Genomic DNA, 27208 nt, shown 5'->3' with positions numbered 1-27208 from the left:
CCCTCGTTTTCCATCCCAGTGGAGCAGGTGCTCGTTACTAGTTGCACACAAATCCCGTCGGTGTGTGTGAGACACACAGTGACTGCAGAAGTTTGCAGCAGATGCTCATTTTCTGACACCCATAGATGGCACACATGAGTTTTACCTGACAAATTTAAGCACTCTGTGTTAGTTCATGTGGGACATGGTAGTCATTGGTTCAGCTCGGCTGAGCCAATGACTACCATGTCCCACATGAACTAACACAGAGTGCTTGAGTATGCACGGTTTCCTAAAGATTGACAAATTGGCGGTGGGCCGTCGAAGAATCAACAGTGACAACCTCAAACACAAGGATTATTCGATTAATTGATTTAGATACCAAAACCCTTTATTTCAGAACAGAGGTGTCAAACTGGCGGCTCGTGGGCCACATGTGGCCCCGCAATCGATTACATGCGGCCCACCACTTACTATCATGTCATAATGAAAACGTGGCCTGCGAAAGAAAATAGACAGAATATAATACTTAATATATTCGCCAGCAATATTTTTACAATAGTAATAATAAGATATTTGGTTGTAATTACATACATATATGTGTATATATGTATATATGTATATAGCTTTAAGCTATGTCAGCACATTCAGCCCTTGAATTTGGGGAAATTGGTTCCTTGACTCTCAAACCAAGGCAGTCCATTTAAATCTGTAAAAATCACCTACACATGATATGTCCCCCCCATTTTCTTTCTTTCCTTTTTTTAATTTCTTTATTTTCTTTATTACTTGTAGTGTTCATTTCATCCACATCTTTCTCTTTCACTAGGTTTTGTGTGTTAGGCCTGGCAGTGGGTGGGGGGGTGGTGGGTGGACAGGGATTCCACATTCAAATGTGATGTCTTATGCTCATAATGTATTTTTATTTATGTCTGTCAAATTATTAAGAAGGTTCTATAAATAAAGTTGTAAAAAAAGAAAAAAAATCACCTACACATTCTGTACATTCCATGGTGTGTGTGTGTGTGTGTGTGTGTGTGCGTGTGTCTGTATGTGACGCAGTGGAACACAGAGGGCTCTTACTTCTTGAATTAATCATTGCTCACACTTATTACTCACACTTATTACACACACTTGTGGCGGGCCAGGGCCACCTGGGCCTGGGATGTCAAACACACAACACGCACACACACACACACACACACCTGTACTGACTCACCAGCTGCACAGAAACAATGGCCCGTGTTGTGTTGTGTGGCCACCGTACAGCCAATCCAAACCCTCCGTCCCTGGTAACGGCAGCAAAGTCAGACACTTGGTTTCTGTTCCTGTGAACACGCCGATCTATACTTAGACATGGTGCAGGTTCCTTCATGTCTGTCTTTATTTCTCACTTCCCAGACTCAGGATTGTGGTACTTAATGGTTGTGGTCATTAATGTTTGGTTTGTGTGTGTTTTCACGTGTAGGTGTGATCCTCTACATTCTCCTGGTGGGATATCCTCCATTTTGGGACGAAGACCAGCACAGACTCTACCAGCAGATTAAAGCTGGAGCCTATGATGTGAGTGGGTGCATGTATAGGCGGTTAATGCACAACTGAGGAGCACCACAACAAAAAACACAAAACAAAACATGAAGAGAGACATGAAATTGAGTTTTTTTACATGGAAGTAAATCCACAAGATCAGCTTTAGCTGGAGGCTTTGAACTACTTTCTGCTTCTGCTGTGCACCCAGTTAAGTTGAACTTGTAGAGGACATCCTGAACTTGGAGATTTCAGAAAATGTAGAGATAAAAAAAAAATGGAAGAACTCATCATTTTGGTGCTTGACCTTCATCATGTTCATCGGTATTCGCTTGTTTTTTTGAGAAAAAGTAAAGTTAGCAGGTCATGGCAGAGCTCGGTAAGGTGGACATTTATGAACAATGAAATGGTTAATCTTACTGTTTTTGTCTTTTCTTCACTAGTAAAAGATGTTTTATTCATTATTACAGTATTGTTTCGTCTATCATTATCGCTATCGTTCTCATTTATATGTATTATTTGCAGCCGGAAATTGATTAAAATAGCAAACTCAAATCAGGGGAGTGTTGATATGTGCTCGCCTCACAAACACAGATAAGGTTTCTGAAGGTATTTAAATGCAACAGGCAGAAGGCTTTAGAAAACAAGGGCCAACAAACAGAGACATGATAACAAATAGAAAGTCTTTGTCTCCACTGGTCTGTGTTTCCTCTGCATCTCTTTCAGTTAGTGTCAGTGTTTGTACAGTAAAAATGAAGGATTTGCAGCTTCTTAATGTCGGTGAGAGACGCTAAATTTGCCGCGGTGTCTCCGTCCCTCTCAAAACAGTTCCCGTCCCCAGAGTGGGACACGGTGACTCCAGAGGCCAAAGATCTGATCAACAAGATGCTGACCATCAATCCAGCCAAGAGAGTCACCGCCACAGACGCTCTCAAACACCCGTGGATCTGCGTATGTATCGGGGGGTTTTTTTTTTTTATACAAACACACAACAGAAAGTCCAGATAAGCTCACCTCTCTTCTCTCTCTGTGTGTTTACAGCAACGCTCCACTGTGGCGTCCATGATGCACAGACAGGAGACTGTGGAGTGCCTGAAGAAGTTCAACGCCAGGCGGAAACTCAAGGTTCGTAATACACGACAACACTGTGCCACTCTACAATCCCTGTTTTATTTTTTTGGTTTTTTTTTATTCTGGGAAAGAGGAAGTAGTCAAATAGCTGCACCTTTTATCAACACATCGAGTATGAATAATTCACCTCGTACAGGATTCAGCTGCGAGAGAACTAACTAAAGCATTATTCCTGTATTTAAATCACTTATCTGGCTCCAACCATTCATATATACATATATATATAAAAAAGTGCCTTGCTTGCCCACATACAGTCCTAGTGGTTTATTTTAAAGTGCTACAAGAGGGAGTCATGATATTTTAGTACTCTAATCACAGAGGCTTTGTTTTAGAATGATTATGATCACAATAATATCATGACGTGACCTTTTTTCAAAGCTACCCCAGGCTTTCTGTGGACCTCTGTCTAATCATTAACCTTTTAGCTTATGTAAACATCATAGCCTGTTTGTCTCTCCCCAGGGTGCCATACTGACAACAATGCTCGCCACTCGCAACTTCTCAGGTAGGAATCGACCAGTTATAGTTACAAGTGACGGCCTTTACGGAATAGTTCTTAGGCTTTTTTTTTTTAAGTGGAACGGCCGGGCTCTGACTGCGTCGTGCACACGTCCTGTGCTGAGGAGCAGCAGGAGACAGACAGACAGACAGACAGAAGCTCTGTGGAAAATATCAAGAGAAACAGATTTTAGCCGTTTAGCAAAGGGCTTAGCTAAAATCTAGTTAAGATAATATGTCAAACAGCTTTACAGCGTCTGACATTTGTGTCTGCAGAGAAAGTCAATTATTTTAACTCTTAGGGGAGCTGCGTCTATGAGGTGACTCCAAATAAATGTGCAGCAGTGGATGTGTGTTGCGATGCAAAAATGTATGATTTAAACGGCTTACAAAGTGACACTAACCTCAGTTTTCAAATGGTAAAACGCTGCCAATCATTAAAATACAGTCACATATAGAATATACATACTCTTTAGATGGTGTAGACTTATATTTTCTGCCACTGGGGGTCGCTCCCTCAGTTTAAACAATAACAAAAGACCTAGTTTGATGATGTCGGGATCATGAGCTTCAGCTCACTTTGTGATTAGGTGACTGATCCTCTCCGTCACTAAGTGTTTAATGTATTGTATGACAATACATTAAACGCTCACTTACTTTCAATATAATAGTGGATTTGGCTTATATTTAAAAAATTAAATAGAATATTAGTCTTTTGTCATTTTTAGTTACTTTAATGGAGAAATGTTACATGTGATTTGAGCTGACATACGTTAGATTTCATTGGGTGACCTTTTGTAAACCTGGTGTCTCCACTTTAAGCCATGTTTTTACTGCACTTGTGTCTGTGTGTCTACCTCTGTTTCTCAGCACAGGAAGCTCACGTCACACAGAGCGCAGTATGTAAGAGACTGCCCTGTTGTCCTTCCGTAACATTTGACGTTGTTTGCTTCCTTGACTTTGTCTTTATTATAGATTTGTCTTTTGTTTAAGATGCATTTCTTTCAAGTGCAGCTGTTTTTGAACACGTCCTTCAGTGCCTGTTAAACTCCACCTATTTCCTCACTTTTTTTCAGCAGAGAATGAAGGATCAATAAAGTCCTGTCTACAGGTCAATTGCAAAGTGCAAAACCTTTAAACGCAGTCTAAAGCAATTGATCGTTTCTCTTTGTGACAAAAAGCAAGCAAACAGTCCAAGCTTATATTTTGAACACTGATGTTAAGTAACCTGTGTACTGTCAGTTGCCTTCAGAGAATGTTAGTGTTCACCTTTGTTTTTCTTCCTTCCTCCTCTTGTGTGGTAACTGGTGTGTAAGGTAAGAGTCCGCGGTGCAGTTGACACTTGTCTACAGTGTCTAACTCCCCCGTCAGGTTTGATTCTGAGGCATGGCATGACGACTAAAGCACCAGTAGAAGTGCTTTCAGCTGACTCAGCGTGTCTGTTAGTAGTCATATTGGAGGAAAAGTCTGAACTCATCTACCATTTCCATCAGTTAAACATGAAGCATGTCATTTCTGCCACTAGGCGTCTATCCATCCATCCATCCATCATCTACCACTTTATCCTCCACCAGAGGGTCGCGGGGGGAGTACACCCTGGACAGTTCGCCAGTCCATCGCAGGGCCACACACACATAGAGACAAACAACCATTCACTCTCATACCTCATGTCAATTTAGGGTGTCCAATTTACTTAATCACCACTATCAATTTATGAAAATTGTGGTCTTCGGCTCACTACCTGCGCTCACTACCTGCGCTGTTGTTGACATCTTTCTGGGGTCAAATCCAGAACTATTTTTTATCAAATGCGTGGAAATACTACTACCAAGATTCTCCATATCAAATTTAATACCTTTGAAGTCCTTTTTTTAATTCCACAAAGAAGGGAATTTAATGCCATCTGCATGACCGTAATAAATGAAATCATCAAATTAGATTAAGATAAGAGATAATTATTATTATTTATATAATAATTTCTGCACACTCAAAATTCCTACACTATATACAGTAGAACAGCATTTCTGAATATCCCCCAAGAGGAAGTGTGCGTACCACTGGTGCTACACGTACCACCGTTTGAGAACCATGGGGATTAAAGAATATAATAGTCAGTCGGTGTGGATAATCTGAGACGTTATCTAATCTGTTATCCCATAATACTTTCACATGATGATAAATGACACAGGGCAACCTCTCTATGTATTATCCAATGAAATGTTTGGCTCCTTTTTTAGGTTTCTTTGCAGAGTTACTAGATTTACATTTAGTCAAAGAGGTAATAATGGAACAAGCACACTTTCCTCCAGTATGGCTGCTAATAGACAACTGATGGCATTGAATAGCAGCTCTTAACTAATAGACATGCACATGTCTTGGTTTTGACAAATCACTCCTGCTAACGCAACCCCTCATTTTCACTGAGGATGCATCAAAACACCCCGAACTCCTTGTTGCTCCTGCCTCCACCACCCACTCTTCTCTTTCTCTCACCGACTTTCCCTGCACGTTGACTTAAACGCTGGTGGTTTTTCCCCTGCCAGCAAGAAAAAAAACCAAACAACAATCTCTTCTCACATGATTCCAAGTCACTTCTTCCAACAAACCCAAGGTGTTTGTCTTTTTTTTCACTGGCGTGTTTGAGATAAAACACACAAGTGCCTGTGTGAAAGCTGGCAGAGAAAGAAAGAGCGAGAGAAGCTTAAAAGGCTCAGTTCCTCGGACACTGCTGTGCCGACTCCTCAGCACTGCTGCCACTGTCTCTTACAGTCTCATGTGATGAATCTAATTCCACGTTCCAGACTTAATGATCCACTAAGTTTTATTTCATCTCGACTCGATTTGCATTGCCCCCCCCTTCTGCTTCCAATTCTAGCAGTGCCCTCTTTGAGGTTGCTGGTAATTGGGCAGCCTTGAATAGACCTTATGCATGCGTGTGTGTCTGTGTGTGTGCGTGTGTGTGTGTGTTCATTCCAGCTGGCCACTGATTTCCCTTCATTGTTGTCTGTTTTCTCAACAGCAGCCAAGAGCCTGCTGAACAAAAAGCCGGATGGTGTCAAAGTAAGTCCAATCTCTTTTTCATTTCCTGTACAGAAAGCGTCGGTGACCTGTGCGACACACTGTTTTTAACACAGTGTGGAACTTTTGGACTCTTTTCAAGTGCTGTTCCTCGAGTGCTGTAAGGACTGTCAGTGGTATTAAATATTACAGGGAATGTCATCATTGTTTTGCCCACAAACAGCCACATGGATGATTTGCTCTTCTCTGTTTTCACTCACATATTTGCGCTGTAGAAAACAGCTCCAAAATCTGATCATAGCAGATTTCATTCACGTGATTAACGACACATTGTACGGACATTTATTATTAATGTGTGTTTGTTAATCAGGGCTGTGTATTTGCAAGAATACTGAAAGCAAAAGTGATATATTATGATTTCCCTCCCCCCAAAAATAGTCTAATTCAAGCAAAACTCTCATTGGAAATCCTGCTGCCAACTAGTGGTCGGTGGCGTAAATGCAACAGAAAACCACTGTCAACAATATTTCCAATATAATAATAATATACAGCGCTAAAAATAAATGATACAGTAGCACACCATTGAAATATCACAGTATTTTAGTGACGGCATTTTCTTCCATCTCTTCCAAGTACGCGTGAGGATATTTAAAGCTGCAGTCCGTAATCTTTGGCAAACCTTAGGAAAACCTTTTCATAAGCTGAGTCTTTCTTCTGTTAGCATTCTGGTTAACACTCAGCAAACTACCATTCATTTCGATTCATTTCACCCTTCAGCTAATGTATATAGCCTCGATAGTCTGTTGCCTTTTTGCTCTGCTTTGTTCTCCACCATCTTCTCCAAAACTAACCAGTTCTTTAGATGCTTATTCTCTTAAAAAAACACATCTAGTAGAATCAAGGTTAAAATGTCAAAGTAAGAGATTTGACTCCGTACGATAATACGTTTTGAAACCAAAACAATGAGCACCAAAACCAGAACCACCCCTTCTCCTTCAAAGTTTCGTGTTGACTTTCACACTTTCATTCTTGTTTTGACTTATTTCCTCTTCCCTCTTTAATCTCGGCTGCCTGAATGACTAATGTGTGTTGTTTCTGTGTTTTTTTCTCCTTTGTGGCAGTCTTGCCTTTTCAGTATAGACAATTCACCTGTTTATTCTCTGACTGCTCTCCAATGTGTGCTCTCGTTAACCAAACACAGGCTCAGTTACGATCAATAAAAGTGATCAGTCCACTTATGATCTATGTTATTGCATCAAAATGGGACATAGACTAGTCACTGTTGTTTATAATCTTGGGCAAAAGCCCATTTACCCGCTCTACATTTTTATCCCTGTGGGCTTTATGTTTTTGGGTTGTCATTCCATCTGCCCCATTATTGTGAGTGTGAAATCTCAAGAATGTCTTGAGGGAGTCCTTCCAAATTTGGCAACAAGAAAAAATGGAATGAGAATGAGCTGATTTTATGTTGGTGGTCTAAGTCCACGGTCACATTAACCTCACCAAACATGTTTTTGCCTTGGACATTGAATTCCTTTCAAGCCCATATTATGTGAGTCTGACAAACCTAATTTAATTGTTAGTGAGGGTGGGTCATACATTTAGACTTGGATTCATTAACTATCTTGCTGTGTTGCCATGTCTGCTCACCAAAGAAAAGGAAGATGGACAGCTCAGAACATTTGAGGGTAGGCCTGAGCTTGTAGATGGTAGTTAGCAGTAGCCAGAATGCTGCACAGAGCTATAGGATGGGGAGTCTCTGTCTGACTGAACAGACTGAGGGAAACATTAACACACAATGTTGGCATGTTACACTCCTGGAATGTGATTACAAGACACTGTATTAAAATCTATAATCTATCAACTTCTCTCTGATCAGGGCTCTGGCTACTTTTAATGAGATTGATCTCGTCATTTCAATATAGAGTTTTATTAACTTTGCATTCTGTATTTTAAAAGTTAGAAGTTAAAAGGTAGCTTTTTTACTTTTTGATAAAAGGACTTTTAGAATCAACATATTTAAATTTTGGAAGTTAAATTGTAGCCACACAGTTGGTGTAGTGGTTGGCACTCTTGCTTTTGAAGACGTGAAGGGTTCACAACCCAGTTTGCATAAGGTTTTCAACTTGGGTTATCCAGTTTCTTTCCACAGTCCAAAAACATTCGGATTTGGGGGATAAGCCAATTTGGACACACTCTAAATTTGTGTGAGAGTGGATGGTTGGCCCCATGATGGACTGGCGACCTGTCCAGGGTTTGCTCTATGTCAACTGGGATTGGCACCAGCCCCACCAAATCTTAACCTCTGTGTTGGAAGGAAAATCTTGCTAAATCTGTGCTAAATAGCTCTTATTTTGACATCTATTCGTGTTTGTTCGGAGCTCTGATTGTAGATCTAGGAGAAACTTTCCCAATTAGGCAGTTTGTCTGGGAACAAATCGCTAAAATCCAATTGGTAATAGCTAATACATTTGTCCAAATGCACCAACCTTTGCTGTACTTTGCATCTCATGCTAAGATGACCAACATATTAAAACATCAACATCATCTGAGTGTGTTGATGTTAGCTGAGGGGATTGCTTGTCATATTCAGGCCATATGGCATGTACTGTAATCTCGACTGTTTCATTGTGGATCCTCGTGCCAAGTAGTAACCCCGTCAAATTATGTGAGAATTTCATTTGAGCAAAGTAAGAACGATGTCTTTAGCATAAAAGCAATTAGTGTTTACAGTTCATATATGAAGGACTCAGCGGATGATCTCATCCTATATTATGCTGAAAATGCTGCATCATATGCACCCATTCACCAGGTAGATGTCAGTGCAGAGTTTCCACTGATTCATAAATCTTCTGCAGAGTAATTGGGTCATTAGTTTTACTCCAGACTGTCATTATATTTTCATCTACCTCAGTGAGCAGGCAGCCCCTCTGAGAAGAAGCATCCAACTTCATTTATTCACTCCTGAACTTCATAAAATCTGCCGATCTCAGCCTCAACCCTGAAGCTGATCCGGTCTGTGCCGGATCTTTGGATCATTCAGCTGTGACTTCCTGACAGAAACTCTCCAGGCACAGCGTTTTCCACTTTTTCCCTCCACAGCAACTGCTTGCATTAGTGTTTGGACACTAAGCCTTGTCACTTCTGCCCTGTCCCGCCTGTCTACCTGTCTCTCCACTCTGTCCCTCCAGATCAACAACAAGGCCAATGTGGTCACCAGCCCCAAAGAGCCTGTCCCCACTCCTGCTCTGGTACACTGTCTGTCTGCCTTGCCGCATGCATGTTTGTCTGCATGACTCTGTCAAACTGTCCATCTATTGAATTACATGTCTTTCTCTTTATTGTCCATTGGTGTTTTATTTCTCCACAGAGCTCAAAGCCCACTAATGTCGTTCATGAATTGCGTAACATGAGCTTGTCCACAAACAGGATGGCTTTATTGCATTGCCACGTTGCTGTACATGGGCTACATTCTCCTTTGTTGTTGATAATGACTGTAATGACAGCACTGGGGTCATTGCACGTCAGCTGTTGCCACATAAAAGTCTTTGTTGTCAAATTAAGTGGGGACAACAATGGCTTGTTATCAGGCAGAGACATATGGAGTTACAAAATGTGCTTTGAAAGCAGTAAACTGTAAATAACCATCTGAATTTCAAGGTTAAAAACGTAATGTGTAGTTAAGCTAGTAGCCTAGCATAGCACATAAAGGTGAGTGTAACAATAAGATTAATTTCATATTTTGAGATATTTATTCATTTGGGTTTTGTATCGTTTGAATAAGAGATAGAAAGAATATTAATAGAAAGAACATTGATGTCACTGATGTTTCGTTTGTGTTATTCTCAGAGCTAAAGCTAGAGGAAATTAGCCTAGCATAGCGTAAAAATGCAAAGCATTTTTAAGTCCTGGTGCCTTCAAATGTACTTGCAAGGTTTTTTCTAACATTTTCCAAATATGACTAAGCACATTTAAATTCATATTTTGGTGGATGCTAAGTTCAGATGTTGTAATTTCACTTGCATAGACATCAGAATAGTTTAATTTGTTCAAGTTTTCCAATTGATTAGATTTCCTCCCTCTAATCCCTCTAAAATGCTAGCTTAGATTTTTAAAGCTCAATAATTAATACACCGTTTTTTTATAGGAAGGAGATTCATGGGTTGAATTTGGGACTTTTTGGGACACTGGTAGGTGTTTTAGTCTTTTTTACTGGGAAACCAGGAGCTGAGCTTGACATCAATTTTCTCTTTTCACTGCTTTGAAGAAAGTGCAACTTCTACTGAAGGGATTTAGCTTTTTTCCACTGTCTGTGGTCATCTACCAGTCATACGGCACATGTGTACAGTTTCCTCTGATTTCTTAACTTCAACCCGGGTTATTTTACTACAAAGTTGTGTATGATTGCTCTGCCTCACATCTAAACCTTCCACGGGTGTTGTAGTTGTAGAAAACCTTTCTATTCTATGGCTGTTTGCCAGGAAAAGACAGATATGGATCATTTACCACAGTGTCTGTGTTTGATGTCTTTGCAAAAGGATTTTACCTGTCGTTCAGGGAACTGTCACAACAACCCCATCTGTCTGTGATCGTGCTGTAGTGTAAATGTAAATGTCGTAAATCTGTCTATTTCCCTTACTTCCTTCGCCACTTTTATGTCTCTTCCTTTTCTTTCCCTGTACGTTTCTGTCCCACTTCCTTCCTAACTCACTTTTTGTCCCGCGTCGACCTCTCAAATCAGGAGCCTCAAACCACTGTTATCCACAACCCAGCTGATGGAAACAAGGTATACAGCTGATCAGGTGCTAGTCTGAGGCTGTAGTCTGCTGCGCTTAGAATAGAGCCTGGATGTTGTTCCTTCAAATATGTGTGTGTGTGTGTGTGTGTGCGCCAGTGGTTGTTCTTGACGCTCAACATGTCAGGCAAAAGAACAATATGGACTCGCATTGCATGACGTCATCAACTGCATGTCATCCTTTAACCTCATAGTGTTCAACTCAGAAATACAGTTTTTTTACAGTGTATCTTTCTATAAATAAGAGTAAAAAAAGTTTGATGTATCGCCATCGTCATGGTAACCTCACAGTCACTGTCATCATTGTGTGACCAAGGGATTATGCATGCTGCTGCTGGAACATAATAAAGACCATGCAAACGTTTATTCCAAAGCTGTTCCAAGCCAAATCCTGAAGAGAATCTAAGCCTGGAGTCCCATCGACTTTTTTTCCTATATATGGTTCTATACATAATAATGTATAATCCATAAGATGGAACATGAGTGCATGCTCGTGTTTTTTGTTTTTTTTTGGCTTTGTGCAGTGACATGATGATGTTGTAGCTCATGGTGGAGCCTAATGTGTTTTTGTGCATAGACAGAGCGTTTTTAGAGTCATATACGAAGCCAGTGTAGAGCTGTCCGCTTAATCCATCGCTACAGTGCAACGTCCTGTTGGTTTTGTGTGTGTTTGTTGAATATGACATTTGTGTAACGTGTACGTACAACACATAAATGAACAAAGGGAAATTCAGTTGTTGTACAATGTTTCCTTCTAGTTTTTTAATCAATTTTAATTACATTTAGTAAAAGTAGTCTTTCAAAGCCAGAGAAGGGGCTACATCCATACTACTACATTTGCATTTAGGCGTCCCCCTCGGCTTGTTGTGCTCAGTCGTCGGCCTGCTTATACTCACTGGGGGTTTTTATGTGTCGTCTCACAGGAGTCCAGCGAGAGTGCCAACACTACCATCGAGGATGAGGACGTGAGAGGTAGGACGGTTCAAACTGTTCTTCTCTTTGCAGGACTTGAAGGTCACATATCTTTTTCCTCTTTGGGTCACTCATTAGTTATCACTACTGTTTTTTGGACTAACCGTTAATTGTATGCGACTTGCATGAGTGTCTTGCACGTGTACAGTATTATTTGCTGTCTTTAAAGTGTTACCATATTTCAATTCCCATCATTTCCCACAGTTGACTCCCACTTTTCTGGGTAGATTATGGGCCAGTACACACGAGTTGAGCAGAATCTGTAAATGTTTTGCGTTCTACCTGCTTTTTATTCACACATAATCTTTTTCTTTGGAAAACATGTTCAAGAAAACACCATCCTTGTGTTTCTGTGTATATAAAATCTACAGTACACAGTTTGGCTATCGGGCACGTCATTTTCATTTTAGACATTTCCTTTGCTAAATGGTGGAGATTAACACTTTTTCAGGATTTTTAAGTATTTTTAACTGATCTACAGTTCGGAATTGTTTGCTTTTGATGCCGAGTCGTGCTGGAAAAATACTATTGCATTTGCTATCACCATCTTCGTTGTCCTCGTCTTCTTCTTTTGTTTTGAGATGAAATCAATATAATAATATAATTTCTTGGAGTTGTTTTGGGTTTCTTCTTTTCTTTTTCTGATTCAGTGAGTTTGATTCAGTGTCGCACTGATACAGAGGCCAAGTATCATAGCGACTCAGCTCTATTAACAAACAGAGAACAAAGGTATTTCCTTATCTAAATAACAAAACCAGACAATCAGGTAGGGTCACATGACCGACGTACTCATTAACAAATGTTGATTAAATCGTGGTGTAACCAGTTTTTGGAGCTAAAGGGAAGGGGGAAACTTTTTTTTGATGATGATTTTGATCAAAAACTAATTTTGAACTACAGAAAATTCAGTAGAGTGTAGAAGTTTCAAACATCTGAGAAGAGCAGTACTATGTTGAAGTTGCTTGTCTTCACTGAAGTCAATATTTTTAGTCCATTTCTTTGAGCGGACCAAAGACCGTTCCTGATTCGTGATTGTGTGTCTCTCTGGCCGTGTTGTGTGACCTTTCTTTGACCTTTTGACAGAACAGAAAATCTTAGCGACAAATCAGATTGGACTTGATTTTTCCCCACATTTGCGCCATCTTTACCGTACAAAGACTTTCCTCATTCCTCTGGCTCGTCACATTCATATCCTTCCCCTCACTATGTGTGCAATCATGCTTCCACTACATACACCGGGCCCATTAAGGGCTAAGCCTGTCCCCTTTATAATGACCTCCATTGTTATTCGTAGCTGATGGGGACATCATTCCTCAATGCTCCAGTAACCTGATTTAGAGGGGCTTTGAAATTTCTCTACTTATTACAGTCTTCACTAAAATGTGCTCAGGTTTTCTTTTCTTTCTTTTTTTTTATTCAGAATAAGACAGTTTCTCCCCCTCATCATTTCTCCCCACTGTTATTATACTGTGATCCTGCTGCTCATCTGTCTTTTGCATTTTTGCTTCTCAGCCAGACTTTGAGCAACAAAGAGCCTTAATGAAGAAATCTTTATGAATTCAAGGGGAATGTTTTAATCACGACATCTTTTGTGGCGATCACAGCGACGCTTTTGTGGGGAATTAAAAACGCTGGAATCGTAATGAGGACATGTCCAATTCATTTGCCCCTACTGTACATGAATGTGGACAGTTTTATTTCTTCTCTGAAAGAACATGGGATTGAAAAACCCTCATAAGCTGTGTCTCAAATCAGGGGACGCTTCCTTCAGAGGCTGCATTTAAAGACTGATTGTGTCACAGTGTCATGACTACAAAGGATCCAACGAAAAGGTGAAAGTGGTGGCCAACGTCAAAACGTCGTCTTTTTAAGTTGATTTTAAGATATATATATATATTTAAATTGTATATCACGTTACATGGTGTTAAAGATTGCTACTGTGTCCAGCTACATTTCAACAAACAGTTACATGATAGACAAATCTCACAAATACTGTTCCGCCTCGGCACAACCAACAAAGGGCACTTGTTTTCATGGCTTACGTAGAATGCAGCCCCTGAATTGAGACAATGCCATAGAGTGGAGGTAGAGGTGTAGTGGAGTCGATATTTTGCCCAACAATTCCATTTGTTGCCTTAACCAGTAATATTTTAGTATTGTTTATTTATTTAAAGTCCTAGATGAAGCTTTTTGAAGTGTGTTTGTTGAGACTCAGGCAATAAAATCTGTCAGTTTAAGTCAACGTTATCCTTGTCAGAACAAATAATAAAATAGAAAGCCCTCCAGCACCGAAGTCCATAGAGAAAATGTGCGTTTTTAGCTCATGGGGATGCGTGTGATGCTGTGCTACTGTTGCCTTGTTTGGTAAGTTTGTGTCACGGAGTTGAATCCAAACAAAAGTTTAATCCAAACAAAAGCAAATTCAGTCACTGAATTTGCTAAACAGCACAGTTGAACTTTCTTTGTGGAGGCAGCAGGGCAGCGACAACTCCTGGGTGCTATTATGTAAAATTGCTTATTTTCTCAATGGGGTTTGGTGTGGGGGGTGAGCATATCACAAAGCAACACAAACTTCAATTTCCAGTCCAAACAAAAGCTTTGATAAAGTATGATAAGTTGGCTAAACTATATTCTTGAGTTTTGTTAAGTGTCTCCATGTGTCCCTCCTGACAGGTAGGTTTTCAGTGGACACTGCCTCAGATTGATACTCATCACACTTGAAAAACCTGAACTATCGCTTTAATGTTTCGAGTGCTTCGCCTTAGCGGAGCACTCGAAACATGTAGTGGACAAACATGTAATTAAATCACTAATTTCTAATTTATACGCATCTCATATACATAAGAACAGGTGAGTTCTAAAGTTTATTCAAAAAAATATCATAGATTACTAAAAAGAAACCATGAGCACTTCCATTTAGTTTGTAGACAAAATTTTCTCTGAAAATAAACCACTTAAATCCATCCACTTTAGAGTAGTTTAAGGGTTGGCTGAACTTCCTGGCAAGTGTTCATTTCTTAATTAGACTTAATTAGTGTGCATTTAAAGCAGGTGGATTAAAAAGTGTACCTATGTCATATTTATGTCATAGTCACATAAATAAAACAAATGAATGTAGTGAGGTGAGTTGAGCTTTATTAGAATAACCTCTTACCTTTTTTTTCAATGGAATAAAATAATCCTTATGAAGGATTACAACTACAAATTTATTTTCAAATGAACCACACCTGATCCAATTCTGAATGTTTAAATGCAGAAGTGCTGTCTTATAGCTCCCCCCACAGGTCAGGATTCATCATTACACCCTGACTTGTCAGTGTCTCTGAACCTTGATGACAGAGAGTACAAATTAAGAAATAATAATTTCCCTTGTCAAAATAAAGTTTGATAAATTTATTTACGAGATTGTGGTTTTTTTTTTTTTAACTATTCAAGTAAGGCATCCAAAATGTCTCAAAAATGTCATATTATAGTAAGATGTCCATCTTCAGACCCAGAAAGACAACAAAAAGAGGAAGCGAGTATAGTTTCACAGCTGAGGTAAAATAGCTTGTGCTGTAAATATAGGATTTGTACCTGTAAGGTTGTGAGTTCAAGCCCCATCATCATGGGTTATTTTCAATGAAAACAGTCACAAGCATAGGATTTTGTAAGGTCATGGCCTTGAATCTCACAAATAGGATAATTCCAAGACTTAAGAACAAACAACTGAATATAAAGACACCAATAAAACAATGTGATCTAGTTCAGTAAGATTAGCTTGTGGTGAAAAAATAAGTCTTCTATGTCAGAGCTTGTGAGTTCAAACCCTATCTTGATGCCTTTCTTTTTTTAGCTCAAGATTCAGTGAACAGTCAAACATTTATCATTGTCAGAGCTCAGTGGATTAGAACACTGCTGTGAAGGTCCCAGAGTTCACAGGTTCAGTTCCTGTAGAGAGAGATTTTAAAGTTCAATAAACATCCAAAGTAAAGACCGAAAGGAGGTAAAAACTCCCAAACGAACCAGTTACACAATGAGTGGTGGTTTAGTTCGCTACCGTAAATAAGATTGTTCAGTGCACAAAGTGGCTGCTTCAGTTCCACAATAGCTGGGTTGTATGTCCGTGCTGCATGTGTTGGTCTTCGATCCACAACCACAGTGAGTGAATGTGTGTGCTCCACAAGGGGGTATGCATATTTCCTCAACCATACATAAGGGGTCAAGGACCACTGACATAGGACATTTTGGATGACATACTATACTATGACTTTTTTGAACTGATTTTGGACCACATATTATACTATGACTTTTTTGCCTGATTTCGGACGACATACTATACTATGACTTTTTTGACTGATTTTGGATGACCTACTATACTACGACTTTTTTGACAGATTTTGGACCACATATTATACTATGACTTTTGCCTGATTTTGGGCCGACACTACTATACTAGTTTTATAGTGATTTTGGGCTATGACTTTTGGCCAATTTTGGACTACATACTATACTATGACATTTTTAGTGATTTTGGACTTACATACTATACTATGACATTTTTGAAGTGATTTTGGATCTATTATATCATACTATGACTTTTTGTGAGTGATTTTGACAATATACTATAATATGACTTTTTTTGTCTCATTTGGACGCCATGCTATACTATGACTTTTTTGTCTCATTTTGGACGACATACTTATACTATGACTTTTTTTAGTGATTTTGGACAACATCCTATAATATGACTTTTTTGTGAAATTTTGGACGACATACTTAACTTGCACGAATATTCCACCGATTGTTAGATTGATTAATCCGATAAATAGTTTTCCTAAAAAATATAAGCACAGAGACCATGTTAAACAAATTAAACCAACTGGATTCTGTTTTAAACAAAAAATAACATTTTAATTGAGTGCACATTTCAGGACATATTTTGGCAATGCAGTCTAACAAAAATTACATTTCAAAATAACACTTAAGCAGATATAAGTACAAACTTAATTTAAGGCATTACTTCAGTCACTGTGAATAAATAAATAAATAAATATTTACCTTTGCATTTTGGTTGTACAACTGGTGGCTCTAGATTTTTCTTAAAATGGTCTTTGAAAGAGATGTAAAAAAATCACAGTTTTGCTGCTGATGTGCCATTCCATGTCTACTGCTAGGAGGCTGTATTGCCAGTATTGCTAGTGAACTACTTTTGGGCTGTCTCCTCTTCTCTGTCCTCATTAGTTTGTTTAGTCCCACGTTTTATAGTATGGCATCCAATATCGTACCAAAATTTCAGAGTTTAGTATGTTGTCCAAATATGTCCATAGTATCCCTCACGTTGCATTACAGGGGCTCCCAGACCTCACGGGTGCCTGCAGCAGAAACACTGTGTCCTGGGGTCAAATGTCATGTCCAAAATGACACAAAAATGTCAGCATGTTTTTGGACGCAGCTGAAGTGCGTGTATGAGGTAAATCTGAACATAGGATTTTGAACATTGACGTAACAAAATAACACATGGACGCAACAGTGGACGTCTCTGTGCCATGATGTGAAATCATCAATCGTCTCTCTGGACTTTGGTCCAGGGAGACACAAGAGTTTGTTTTTGGGGAGCACATGCAATAAGAAAAGAGGAGAAATATTTCAGTGACGACATGAAGTAGCAACAAAAAACACACACAAACACTAACGTGTATGAAATTACATGTTTTTATTTATTTATTTACAAATAGATATTTTTTGCAGCGTTTCCAAAGTTTGTGTAAAAGATTGTCATACTAAAACACGGTCATCAGCGCTGCCGCCTCCACCATCTATCGTCTGACACCGCGGGCGTAAAATACATGCACATGTCTGTACACTCTGTTCCTGTCACCAAAATAGATCTGATTACAAAATATAGTAGAAACATCTGCGCAGTTTGTTTTTACGCCAGTTCACTCACAAGCTCTTAAAGAGAAGGATCCTTCCTGTGGGCGTTGTGTAGTAAAATAAGGTCAACGCTTTTTTGCAAAAAATAGACTCTGCAGCGATTCTCTCTGCAAATACTGACGGCTGAGTATGTGGCGGTTGAGCGTTGAAGTGAAAACAAGTCAGAACCAGTTGTTTTGAAAATGACTTCTCCTCTCAGGTTAAGAACAGAATCCAAAACTATTGACCTGCTTGTGCACAGTAAGCACATATTATTAGTGGCCCCTCTGGTGGACACTGCAGGGATTGCAGGTAATTCAGATAGGGCGATACATTTCTCCCATTTGCCAAATTCTCAGGGAGGAGCTGTACCAGATTACCACAGATTAAAGGTGATCTGCTGATGGTCGTGCACATGTGAAATAAATGATCAACCAAACAATCAGTTAGAAAAAAACCCTCAGTTTCAAATTAAAGTTTTTAACAATTTAGATTCCAGTGAAAATTTTGGTTTTTTTTACTGGCAGAAGTCCTCACTGTCCCTCTAAAAAGTCCTGAGCATTGCTGCCTCTCACCAAATACTCTGCTGCCCTCTGCTGGCAGACTCAGGTAAACACAGCTCACGTCACAACCATAAATCCATACTTCCACCAAGACAATCTACCTTACTGCTCAGTAACCTGCTCACGTGTGTGTTTGTTTATTTTATTGCTGAAGTCTCAGACAGCACACTGTCTTCTTCACAGTACGAGAATAGCTTATAGTGTTTTGTTTTTTTTACTTTTTCACTCTGCATTGTCGTCAACGCGCGAAAAATCAACGCCGCTAAAACTTCTACAAGCGTATGTGAACAAAGTGTCTGCCAATTTTTTTTTTGTCGTTTCAGTCAGCCACGACATGCATTCAGAGAACCTCATTATAAAATATATGACTGCCTTCAAACACAATCAACGTTAGATCTTGAAAATATGTCAGTTTTAGTCTTTTTCAGTCTCTTTTTGGTTGTTTTGAAGCTGGTTTTGGTTGAATTTAAGACAAAAAGTTGTACCAACGACACTGTAATCCAGTGTATTATGATAATTTTCTAGTTTTCGCGTGAGCGCGACATTATAATTATTACCTGCAAGCTGTGTCTTGTTCTGTGAGGATTTACATTTACAGGTTTGGTTTCAGTTCCAGCTTCTGTAAAAAAAAAAAAAAAAAAAACTAGCAGCAAGTATACGCAGTGATTGAACCTGTGTTGTTCTTTTACAACTACACCTCAGGAGAGTCTCTGAACAGCAAAAGTGTGACTGGTTTAACCTCCCACGAGAAAGATGTCGGGAATGTAATATATTTATATATGTGTGTATAAGAAAAACAAAATAGTGGAAAATAGCACATGGCAACAAATCTCAAAGGTTCTACGAACGCAACATTTAAGAACATCCAGCTGTTAAGACTAAAACATACTCTGTTTAAAGGCGCAAATGAGTCAAACTCGAAAAACATTATCCAATAAGTTGCTATGGCCTTGGTATTGATTAAAAATCTTAAACAATGACATCTGGACTTTTGATAGCGGTACTTTTCTCGATACCAATTTCATGAAATCAATTTTTACAATTCAGTTTGTTGCGTCACGTTAGACGCACAGTGAACTTGGCAAGACTCAGTGAGAGATCAATGTTTGAATTACAGTTTTTGCCGAAACAGTCCGTACTTCACTGCTGACAAGAGCTCAACCATTCATTGGCGTTTGAACAGAGTCCGTTTCAGTCATTAATCACAAGCTAATCCATCACCTACCAGCACTAAAACATGCAGAGGCAAAAAAACACCAACAATAAAACTCTTCACCTACTAAACGCGGCTCAAAAGATCTTCAAGAGTCTAAATTCACACGAGGAAAAACATCCGAAGCGTCACCAACTGGGACTATTTCAACATTCAGACGGACAAGAATCCCAACATGTCCTTCAGCCCTTTAAAGCCGAGCCACAGCTGAAAGCAACAATTTCTGCGTCTTGAGCCCTATTCGGACATGACTCCACTTCCCCCGTGTGAAACCTATCCCGTCCGAATATGGCTTTACTCAAAAGGTGCTGAAGGATAATTCTGGGTTTACAGGAATTACAGCATGAAGCAGAAAACCAAACCCAGATTCAACTGGTCCCAGCATGACAGTAATGCAGCGTGAATCAGATTTACACAACAACAACAAAATGGCTCCAATTCCATTTGAAAACCCAGGATTTTTTTCCCCCCCAAGAAAAGTCCTGAAGCCAAAAAAAGGTATTGTCATAGTTTCAGCCATCATCATCCTCATCATCAGAGACAGAACCACAGTCATTAACCTAACACAAAACAACAGTTAAGACAAACCTGGCGACACATTTGTGTGTGCTGCCTTTACTGCAGTGGTGGCTCAGCCGCACCACAAAATAACCCCCCGTTAAAATCCTCTAAATTACACTTCTAAATATCGACTCCTCCTTATTAGCTCGCTCACATAACATGTTTTAATCACGGCTGTTGTAACAACTAAAAATAGGACTGAAATTGTTGACCATTTGAACATTTTCGAGCCATTGAAATCACAAAACACTGCAATTTTCTTGATTCTTTTTTGATTGTCCTGCGTTTTTCTTTAAGTTTCTCAGCCTGGCTTTACAAGTGAACATAGTTCATATTTAAACCGTGTCTTTTTAACACATTTTAAGTTTACGCAGTGAATTCTGAATTAAAAACTTCACTTAATGATACACTGCACAACAAAGCAGAACATGTGTCAGGGACATTTTTTGAAGGATTTTGGACGCTTGACTATACTATGACTTTCGAAAGATTTTGGACACCTTACACAAGTATGACATTTTTTAGAAATTACATACATGACAAGTTTGCCCCTTCATCTTGGACATTGTCCTAAACACAAAGCAGGAGACGCCACTGCAGTAATGACACCTTGCTTACGTCCAGCACTTAGATTCATTTCTTCAAGCTCAACAAATACTGAAACTGAAGCTTTGCTAATAACGGTAACCACTTAAATTGAATTGTATTATAACCAGTGTCTGAACGATGGCCTGAAACTATGAACAAATCAAAATAAACCACAATAATCCCTTAAAAAAACCCAACAAAAATATGATGAGGCAGATTAAGTAGAAAAGTACGCAAAAGGGTACCTACTGATGCTTCATCACAACACGATGACATTAACCAGTGTAAGAGGATCTGAGGAGGAACGGTCCTTCAGTGTTCAGCGTTTATCTACACTACAATCAATTTCCGGGTTTGGCAGCACAGCCCGACAATAACGGGACCCGTTCTCGAGGTTCACTCACAGCAACACGAAGCACACCCGAATCATTTTCTGTAAACCAGCTTCAGGTGTCACGTAAATGTCTGACCTGAACTTTCACTTGGCGTGGAAAAACATCTTTGACTGAGTCATTGAGAGTGGGAGGCGGGCAGGGATCAGGAGAGGCAGAGGGAGCTGGGGGAGGAGGTGAGGGTGCAAACTGGCGTGGGCAGACCGTAGTAAAAGGGGTCAGTGAAGGGGAAGAGGAAGAGGAGGAAGAGGAGGACTCCCAGCAGGTAGGAGGAGAGAACGGAGAAGCGTTGCGGATGCTCCATGGCCGTGCTGATGGCGGGGAATCCCATGTAGTTACAGAAGGAGTGGCAGAGGACTGGGCCCACCAGGTGACCTGCAACACAACACAGGGAGGTAACATTCAGCTGTGCGCTACTTAAAAAGGGATAGCTCAGGTTATTTCAAATGAAAACATGGCTGCCAGTGAGGAAACCAGAAATAACTGGTTTTCGCCGCTTCACAAAAGCCTCCGGAAAAAACATCTACATCAGTGTAAGTGTATGTTATCTTATAAGTGTGGTTTTTTCTTGCCCTGTGGACTTTGAAAACCCTGTACTCCATGCACCAAAGAGACACAAACCTCATTTTAAGGGTTGGAAAACGAGATAAAGCCACAAAAACATATTCTTAAGATAGCTTACACTTAAAGCTCTTTAAGTTCTTTGTCTGTAGTGGAACTGTGAATTGAGGCTGCACTTCCTCGATGATTCTGTGAGGTCTGAATGAAATTACTGTCAATGATGAAACAGCTGCTCACCTGTTCTGATGAAGATAAAGGCGGTGTAGGCCCCAAACACTGCAGTGTAGGAGAACTGGAACACTGTTGTTCACCAAACAAAAGACAGACCATCATCATCGTCTAGTTTTAACGACCGTATCTCTGAGTTGGAACATGTGACACAGCTCCAAAGACTTTAGGTTCTCACCTGCAGACAGGAAGATCCCTGATAGTGTTCCCTGTCTGAACCTCAGCAACTCAATCACATGGTGGAAGTGAGCTGAAAGACAACAGCATTAAAGAGCGGCAATAAATGTGGATCCAACATATAAGCAGCAGTTTAAATCAACTATTTTGATCAATGATTGACAGATTACATTCAAATTACGATTAATTTGAGGATGTCACTATTTTTGAGCAAAACAACTCATCGGCTATGCATAAAATTAAAATCAGATGAAAATAATTAAATAATGAATACATTTTTTGCAGCCTAATATTTAATAAAAACAAGTGCATTTTATGTTTCTGTAAATGGAATCAAATACACCATAAAATTGACAGCAGTCGATGATCAAACAGTTTAATCATCTACAGCCACATTTGTGTGACTCAAAGTTTATTAAGAGATCATCTAAAACTATTGTTACCCAAATTGGAGAGCAGATTTTTGCATGTAGTAGGGAGTCTAGCGACAGATTTACAGCCATATCTGTGACAGCCAATGCCATTTGATTTGGTAAACTGAAAAACTAATGATTATACATGATCTAATGCATGTTATTTAAAACATACACACATAAATCTTAACTAAAAGGTTGGCAAAATTCAGCAAATTAGTTAGGGGACCGAAAAATGATGTAAGACACAGCTGCTTCTACGAATGATTCCAAGAATAACTAATAATCTGATGTTAATATGAATATAAAATACAGACTCAACAAATACATTGGGAAGTGCAGATTAATTTGAAAAGTCTACACTCAGCACTCACCCACTCCAAAGAAGAGAGGGCAGGTGAAGATGGCCAGAGATGGTCCAGCACACGGCACCAACATGGGGAGCATGCAGGCCCTGAAGACCAGCTCCTCTGTTAACGGGGCAACCACCTGATTTCTCAACCAGCGCATGTCGCTGAAACACAGCATCCAGAAGTAGGGGTCTGCAGGAGCACAGTGGCAGAGCTGAGTCATAATAGTTTGCTGAGTTACTGCAGCAAATGTATCAGGGTTCCCACTCCTTTCTTGTAGGATGACTTACAGTAAGACTACTCCTTCCCCGAGAAGTCTGATTTAAAAGTTGTGTTTGTATCGCTATTTAAATTAAGTTGTAAACTATACTTTTTTTTATTGCTTACTGTGCATTAAAGTACATTTTTACATATTTTCCTGTGCTGTTTTGGTTTTTTCTTAACCTTTTGTATCATGTCATGTGAAAGCACATATGGTATTGCAATAGACTTACTGACTCTCTCACAAGGCAGAGACAAGGGAACCCCTGTTTATGACCAACAAATTAGCTTTTTTAAAAAAACTTGTGAATTACCAATTGCTACTCTGATCCCATCCATGAAGGTCCAGGGACAGTCCATGGCCAACTGCATAAGGGGGCCCAGAAACAGGACCTGCAGCACACAGAACAAAATAAACAATTCTGACTCCGCAGCAGCATTTCCTTCTTGTTTAAATCCCTCAGAATATTGGGAAAATAGTTCCAAAACTAGGAAAATAAAAACCAGACCAACTAAAAAATTAACCCCTTTCAATTTCACAATGAATTGTGTATTTAGTTAAACATCTAGACACTGAACCTCTGAGATCAACACTGTGGAGGAGGTGTATCTTACCATAGTGAGCACCAGGGGGAGTATGATGGCAGGAATCAGGCCCTCAAACCGAATTCCCATGAGAGCAAATAACGATGAGTCGGTCTGACACACAAATACACACACGTTCAGTTGATTAAAACAAACAACAACAAAAATAATGACACACGACACAACAAGTGTGTATACATGGAAGATTTTTGGTGATTTTGTTTGTGATGTTGATTGGTCTTTGTGAACAGAAACAATTTAACATTATTTGTTCATCCTTTATCAGAAAATGCTCCGACAAGCAAAGCCAGCAGACCTGACTGAGGGAGTGCTTGTGTGTATATAGCAGCAGAGCAGGGGTGGGTGGGGACAGGAAGCGTTTATCCTGACAAACTGCTGAATGAGCAGCAGAATTCACTTCTGAAACTGACTTCTCAGTGGACTCACCCTGACACCTGTGAATTCTCTCCATGTCCACACGAAGAGAGGGGACAGGCCCGACACGATCAGGACACTGGTGAAGCGTCTCTTAATCACAGTGGGGTGATCCCTGAGAATGGATGGGTAGAGAGAATCATCACACACAGCAGAGGTGGCCAAAAAGTGAACTGCAGTCTGGATCCAGACTTTCTACATTTTCCATCATTCAGAACCATGTTGTTTAAAAGAGATAAACAACTGTACAAGTATTGTTAGATATTCAAGAAATGTTTTTTTCGTTTTTTTTAAAAAGGTGGTATCAAGACATAAATTGTTCTCTCTGTCATTAATGTTGGACAAGAGCAATAATTCAATAACAAAATATTACTACTATTAATATAACAAAGGTATATTGCTACTTTACAGTGAACAGCATAAATGAAGTAATAGGACTCACTGATCCAGTACTTTTGGTGGGAACTGCACAAACAGACAATCTAATTCTTTTCCAAAAATATGCTATCGCAGCTGAGATTGGCACAGTACCCCACGCGATCCTACGGTGGAGGATAAAGCGGTAGATAATGGATGGATGGATGGTAGATGCTTCTCCATTTATCATTCCGTTTATGTGTTTTTAACTGTTTTCTGTCCACGAAGAATTCTAAAATGACTGGTTTCTCTCAGGAACAAAACGTCATATTTAACGCCATATACGGTATATACCTCAATATTTCTCGATACATTTAAAGGTTTAAAATTCAATTTCGCTTGCGTTTTAGCCCAATGTAGAGCCAAAGACGAACACGTAAGTGACTAAATGAATTATACAGCGCGAGAAAAGTGCAAGACCAGCACGGTTTGTCGACATTCCTCCGTGTTCTTGTCTCACCTGGGCAGGTCACTCTTCCACACGTACAAACTGCCCACATACGAGCAGGCGAGCAGCAGACACGACACCACTGACAGCCAGCACAAACCCTCCGGAGCCGTGAAGTCGCCATTGCTGCGCCTCGTCTCCTCTGTCAGAAGGTTTGGGAATAAATCCTCCTCCGCCGCCATGTTGACTGTCGGCTGAGTCTAAACCAAACGCCTGAGCACCGGCACCGCCGCTGGACCATCTACACCGAATAAACCGCCACCATGAGCTGGGAACTTGTCAACAAGCCTCCGGAATTAAAGCTAACGTAGCTAGCCGAAGCACTCAATACACAGGCGCTGTATTTCTACGTCATCACTTCTTCTTCTTGTCTGGGGGTTCTTCTGTTTAGGCGGTGAGCGCCATCTTGTGGAGTTCAACGTTGCTCGTCAATGTTCATTTTCTGCTTTCTGCCTCTAAAATAAACAGCATAACGGACGAACCGATTACACGTATTAACCGAAACCAGTCTGAATTCAAACAAACATTAAAATGTTACGTCAGCACATTCACACTGTAGTAAAATAAGCTGTACTTGTATTGATCTGGCATTGCGGGGGAATTCAAATTGACACAGCAACACAAAGGATAGCAGGAACATGTAATAAAAGATAAATAATGTAGATAAAACACAATATACATACTGTATATATGATCATTTACAGTGTGACAGTAGAGTATACAAGCAGTGTTCTGGGTTTTAGGTAAATAGAATATAATCATTTATTATATCGTCTATCAGTTAAAAAAATCTAATAATTAAAAATAAAAAAAAAAAAAAAAAAAACAACAACTATAATATCTAACCCTATATGGAAATTTTTTGAGCGACAATCTAAAGTTTATATTATATCATGAAATGACTTCCCATCAAATTACATCATCTAAGAAGTGACATCACCCACGACTAAGTCAGAAAATGATGTAATGTACGGTGGGAATGTACAATCTTTGAGGCATCTATAGCACCATCAATACGACCTGAATGAATGATCATAACATATTTTTTTTCCTCTAATCCTGCTTTAATGCCTCGCCTGTGTTTTATGTTTAATGTGTTAATCTGATGGGTGGGTGTGGCGGCGAGGGTTGTTCCTTATCCTTATTGTTCCTTATTATTTTTAATCCTGTGAAGCACTTTGAGTTGCATTGATTTGTGTGAAAGCTGCTAAATAAATAAAGTTTGACTGATGACATCATAAAGTCAGAAAATTACTACTGGATGTATTCCTTTCCTCTATCATTATAATGTGTCTTAACCTAAGGCAAAAATAAAAAAATAAATACAATACACGTTATATCCCTCTGAGAATTGCCCCACAAACCTGATGGATGGTGCTTTGTGATTCTGGAAGTTGTGTTGTCGGGGGCTTTAGCTGCTGGAAGTGTCTCCCAAGGCAGTTTTGTTTCAGGGGAGAAGCCAGTCTTTGAACAACACAAGAGACACAGAGAGAAAAAATCTTTGGAATTGCATCATGTCACCTGGAAACCCTCGCGGGACTTCCCATAAAGAGCTGGAAAACACTGCAGATGAGAAGGAGTCTGAATCACTTTAGACTTACCCAAGCCATTTTATATTTACTTTACATAACCATGACCTAAAGCTGGTGTAAAATTTGAAGAGCAAAAACACAAACAAATTGGGTTTTTAACAGGTGAAGTAAACAAAGCGCAGGTGTGTAGATAGGGAGTGCAGGAAGCGCCATGTCCTGTTGCTGTAGCAACAGATGAGTCAGGACATGATGGTCCAGATGTGATGATGAACCATTAACGGTTAAAAGCGTCTCCAAAACAAATCTTCACATGTAAATACAGCTGTAAAACATCCACAGTCGCATTACTTTCACAACACATTACTGTCCAGATACTGTATTTTCACGATATAGTAAATAACTGTAAATTGATATAATTATACTGTATATTCTCAGTAGCTGTAGAAATGTAGTACTGTTACTTCACAGCAGTAATTCCTTGTAGAAATACAGTGTTTTACAGTAAATTCACAGTGGTTATTATTTCCTTGTAGAAATATAGTGTTTTACTGTAACTTGCCAGTAGCTCTGAATATTTTACTTGTAGGAGTATAATATTTTAGTGTTACATCACAGTAATTATGAGTATTTTACTATAACTTTAAGTGCATTATGAATATTTTTCCCGTA

At 39.5% G+C, this 27208-nt stretch overlaps 2 protein-coding genes across 20 annotated transcripts in view; one reads left to right on the top strand and one right to left on the bottom strand.

Annotated features, from left to right (window-relative positions):
- The window catches only part of LOC122766468 (calcium/calmodulin-dependent protein kinase type II delta chain), a 557529-nt gene that overhangs the window by 52905 nt on the left and 477416 nt on the right, over positions 1–27208 (top strand). For 4 of the 19 annotated variants that reach the window (XM_044021346.1, XM_044021345.1, XM_044021349.1 and 1 more), the window contains exons 9-16: positions 1448–1542; positions 2335–2457; positions 2548–2631; positions 3100–3142; positions 6158–6195; positions 9345–9404; positions 10895–10939; positions 11872–11920. In XM_044021346.1, coding sequence (XP_043877281.1) covers positions 1448–1542; positions 2335–2457; positions 2548–2631; positions 3100–3142; positions 6158–6195; positions 9345–9404; positions 10895–10939; positions 11872–11920 — 537 coding nt within the window. Of the gene's footprint in view, positions 1–1447; positions 1543–2334; positions 2458–2547; positions 2632–3099; positions 3143–6154; positions 6196–9344; positions 9405–10894; positions 10940–11871; positions 11921–27208 lie in introns of all 19 variants that reach the window. The other 15 variants (XM_044021348.1, XM_044021344.1, XM_044021347.1 and 12 more) reach the window with 5 other exon arrangements.
- Positions 17597–25412, bottom strand: rce1a (Ras converting CAAX endopeptidase 1a). The gene is made up of 8 exons (XM_044021381.1): positions 25020–25412; positions 24155–24257; positions 23738–23821; positions 23437–23515; positions 22886–23053; positions 22100–22171; positions 21931–21993; positions 17597–21507 (listed from the first exon to the last, which is right to left on the bottom strand). Exons 1-8 carry the CDS (start codon positions 25187–25189, stop codon positions 21278–21280), a joined length of 969 nt encoding a protein of 322 aa, XP_043877316.1. The 5' UTR covers positions 25190–25412; the 3' UTR covers positions 17597–21277.

Source organism: Solea senegalensis, linkage group LG3 (assembly GCF_019176455.1).
Source record: "Solea senegalensis isolate Sse05_10M linkage group LG3, IFAPA_SoseM_1, whole genome shotgun sequence".
Taxonomy (NCBI): Eukaryota; Metazoa; Chordata; class Actinopteri; order Pleuronectiformes; family Soleidae; genus Solea; species Solea senegalensis.
Note: the sequence above shows the minus strand (reverse complement) of the source record. Positions and strands in the feature narration are given on the sequence as shown.